Genomic DNA, 4,104 nt, shown 5'->3' on the forward strand with positions numbered 1-4,104 from the left:
CTACTCCTGCCAGCCACTAGATTCTGTTCCCCAAAGCCCAACTGTGCCACCCATTCCCAATTTACAAATGGGGTACATACCTAAACAGAGAATTCTCAACAGAAAAATCTCAAAGGCCAAAATACACTTAGTCATCAGGGAAATGCAAATCAAAATGACACTGAGATACCATTTAACACCTGTCAGAATGGTTAAGTTCAAAAACACTGATGACAGCTTATACTGGAGAGAAAGTGGAGCAAAGGGACCACTCCTCCACTGCTGGTGGGAGTGCAAACTTGTATAACCACTTTGGAAATCAATATGATGGTTTCTCTGAAAAATGGTAATCAAGATACCTCAAAACTCAGCTACACAACTCTTGGGCACATACCCAAAAGATTCTCAATCACACCACAAGGATACTTGCTCAACTATGTTCGCAGCAGCATTATTCATAATAGCCAGAACCTATGACATTTTCACCACAATGAATAACAATTAAGTATGGTGCAAACAAATTTCTACACAGTCTTATTAAATAAATACCATGGATCCAAATATAGGAGTGAAAGCCTTAGAGATCAGGGAAATAGGAATAGCCACCAGCTAACCTTACTTCACCATGCTGTAGCTTCCAAAGTGAGCTATTTTCTGTCTACCCGCACATTTATTGCCTTGCTGTTCTGCCCTCTCATTGGTTCTTAGCCCAGCTACCTCACTTCCTTGTCACTGCCTGTCTGTACAGACCTCCAGGTTGGTACTGGGATTAAAGACGTGTGTCACCACACTTAGCTCTGTTCTCTAGTATGACCTTAGACACACAGAGACCACACCTGCCAAGTGATCAGATTAAGGGCGTGTGCTACCACTATGTGGTATCACATTTGTTTGCTATCTAAACCATTATATATTGTTCCATGTGTGGTGCTATGCAATTGTAATCAGAGAACCGAGGTGTTGGAGAAAAATTGATCAGAGTTCAAGGACACCCTTTGCTATATAATAATATTAATGCCAGTATGAGCTACATGAAACCTTCTCAATAACAAAACAAGAAGTAGATTAAGATGTGTTTGCTGAATTTACATATATATGTACATGCACACAGTTAAATGTAGATGTAACCAACCGTCTTATTAAATAAGAAACACAGAGCCGATTCAGAGAAGGAAGCCAAGAGGTCAGAACTAAGAGCTTTACCCTTCCTGCTTCAGCTATCCTGCTTCAGCCAAGAGAGCTCTCCGAAAAAAGGGCCTACTTCCTGTGTGTATGTCTTTTTATAGTCTAGCTGTTCTGCCTTCTCAATGGTTGTAAACCTAAACACGTGACTGCCTTGTCACTGCCTGTATGTACAGCCCTCCAGGTCCTTAAAGGCGTGCGCCACCACCGCCACGCACTTGCTATGGCTCTAAAACTCTGACCCCCAGGCAACTTTATTTATTAACAATTAAATGTACATACATATATATAATTTTACATTTTATGTACTTATATAACATACTTTGTATTTGGTATGCTATGTTTTAATATATAGTATAAAGTTTTAGAGGTATGTTATTATACTACATACTATATATAATATGTAGTATGTAGAGTACTACTAAAATTAATGCTGTATATTATATATTATACAATATACACATTTTACATTATTTAATACATATTCAGAAAATTTGTATGTTGAAAATGCATTTCACTTTCACATTTAAAAGAGAGAAGATTGGTGTCCTCTATCCCCTCTGACTTCTACAGTCTTCAGGAGAACATGGGCCACCAAATCAACTAAGCAGAGCTCACATGGGCCTGCATGGGTCTGCACCAGGTCCTCTGCATATATGTTATGCCTGCTAGCTTGGTGTTCTTGAGAGTCCTGACAGTGGGAGTAGGTGTATCTCTGACTCTTTTGCCTGCTCTTGAGGCTCTTTACTTCCTATTGGGTTGTCTTGTCCAGTCTTGATTTGAAGGCTTTTGCCTTGTCTTATTGTACCTTGTTTTGTCCTGTCTGGCTATCTCTTGGAGATCTGCTCTTTTATGAAAAGGAAATGGAGGGAGAGTAGATCTGGGGGAGAGGGGAAGTGGGAGGGAAGCTAGGAGGAGTGGAGGGAGGGGAAACCATGGTTGGGATGTATTGAGAGAAGAATCTATTTTCAATAAAAACAAACAAATAAATAAATGAAACATAAAAAATAAAGAATTCTGGGACACATAACTTTAGTTTGATTTGAGATCATAGGCTACTGCAAGCTGTGTTATGGGATAGCTTATCTCTAGTATTTCATCTCTCACCAAATGAAGAGTAGTGTTGGTTCAGAGCTCCCCTCCCACCTCTTGATTCTGACTGCATGCAGTTATTGTCATGGCTACATTGTGACATAAGGAGCAACTATACCTGAAACCTCCTCTCAGCAGACTCTGAACCATCAGAAAGGAGATAACATTCATGGACTAAGGACCTGCAGCTCTGATAGACTGTAAACAACTGAGGCATATTTTGTCCCTCTGGGTCTTCCAAGTATACCTTCCATTGTCACATACAGAAGACCAAATCTAGACATGTTTAATCCAGCTGTATTAGATATTCCAGCTGTGATTTTTGACAATGGTTCTGGACTCTGTAAAGTTGGAATTTCAGGAGAGATTGGACCCCGACATGTCATCAACTCTGTTGTTGGCTACCCAAAATTCAATATACCATCAGCAAGAACCAATCGGAAAAGGTACTTTGTGGGAGAAGAAGCCCAGGGCATGTACGATGGCTTATACCTGCACTATCCTGTTGAGCGTGGACTGGTAACTAGATGGGATGACATGGAAAAACTGTGGAAGGACCTTTTTGAGTGGGAACTAGGAATGAAACCCAGTGAACAGCCAGTTTTTATGACTGAGCCCTCCTTGAACCCACGAGAGACCCGAGAGAAGACCGCAGAAATAATGTTTGAGAAATTTAATGTACCTGCCTTGTACCTTTGCAATCATGCTGTAGGAGCCTTGTGTGCTTCTGCCTGTATCACTGGCCTGGTAGTAGACAGTGGAGATGGGGTCACTTGTACTGTCCCCATCTATGAGGGCTACTCTCTGCCTCATGGTATCACCAAACTATATGTGGCAGGAAGAGATATCACAGAACACCTCACCCGACTCCTTCTTGCTAAAGGCTACACCTTCCCTTGCATCCTCAACAAAGCAGTGGTGGATGACATAAAAAAGAAGTTATGCACTGTCACCTGGGGACATAAAAAAGCCCGCAAGAACTGTCAGCAGGCCCTAAAGGAATATCAACTGCCAGATGGGAATATCATCCAGATGAGTGATCACCTGTGCCGGGTACCTGAGGTTCTTTTTACACCTGATCATTTAGGTATTCATGATCTAGGAATCTCAAAAATGGTCTGCAGCAGCATCATGAAGTGTGACACTGACATCCAGGAGACCCTGTTTGCTGACATTGTGCTGTCTGGAGGTACCACACTGTTTCCTGGGCTACAGGATAGACTCCTGAAAGAACTGGAAGTTCTGGCTTTTGAGGGAACCCCAATCAAGATCACAGCTTCCCCAGACAGATGTTACTCAGCTTGGATTGGAGGATCTGTCATGACTTCCTTGACAACATTCAAGCAAATGTGGGTCACTGCTGAGGACTTCAAGGAGTATGGGGCATTTGTGGTTCAAAGAAAATGCTTTTAAGGATCATTGAACTCTGGGAAGTATTCTAAATGCCAGATTACAGGAGTATTGGTGGAGGCAATATCATTCCTTGGCATTTAATAAAATGATCAATAAAGCTGTAACTGATTCAAGCTCCAATTATTTATGTCTCTAAACTAATTTTGTAAAGATTTGTTTCATTTTATGTATATGTGTGTATGTCTGAGTATATACACATGCCACACACACATATAAGTGTCCATGGATGTCTGAAGAAAGCATCAGATTCCCTGGCCTTGGGAGTTATAGGTGGTTTTGAATAACCAATTTTGGGTGCTGAGAAACAAACCCATGTCATGTCCTCTGCACTCAACCTCTTGAGTCATCTCTATAGTTATCCAAAGTATGTTCTTTTTTTAAAAATTTGATTTAATATTATATATCAGCCACAGATTCCCCTGTCCTCCCTCCTCCCAC

General features: G+C 41.1%; 1 protein-coding gene across 1 annotated transcript; it reads left to right on the forward strand.

The window, feature by feature from the left end:
• Positions 1-2,383: 2,383 nt before the first annotated feature.
• On the forward strand, positions 2,384-3,774 carry Actrt1 (actin related protein T1). The gene has a single exon (XM_059250496.1). The coding sequence runs from the start codon at positions 2,536-2,538 to the stop codon at positions 3,664-3,666; it is 1,131 nt and encodes a 376-aa protein (XP_059106479.1). The 5' UTR covers positions 2,384-2,535; the 3' UTR covers positions 3,667-3,774.
• The last annotated feature ends 330 nt before the right edge of the window (positions 3,775-4,104 follow it).

Source organism: Peromyscus eremicus, chromosome X (assembly GCF_949786415.1).
Source record: "Peromyscus eremicus chromosome X, PerEre_H2_v1, whole genome shotgun sequence".
Classification (NCBI taxonomy): domain Eukaryota; kingdom Metazoa; phylum Chordata; class Mammalia; order Rodentia; family Cricetidae; genus Peromyscus; species Peromyscus eremicus.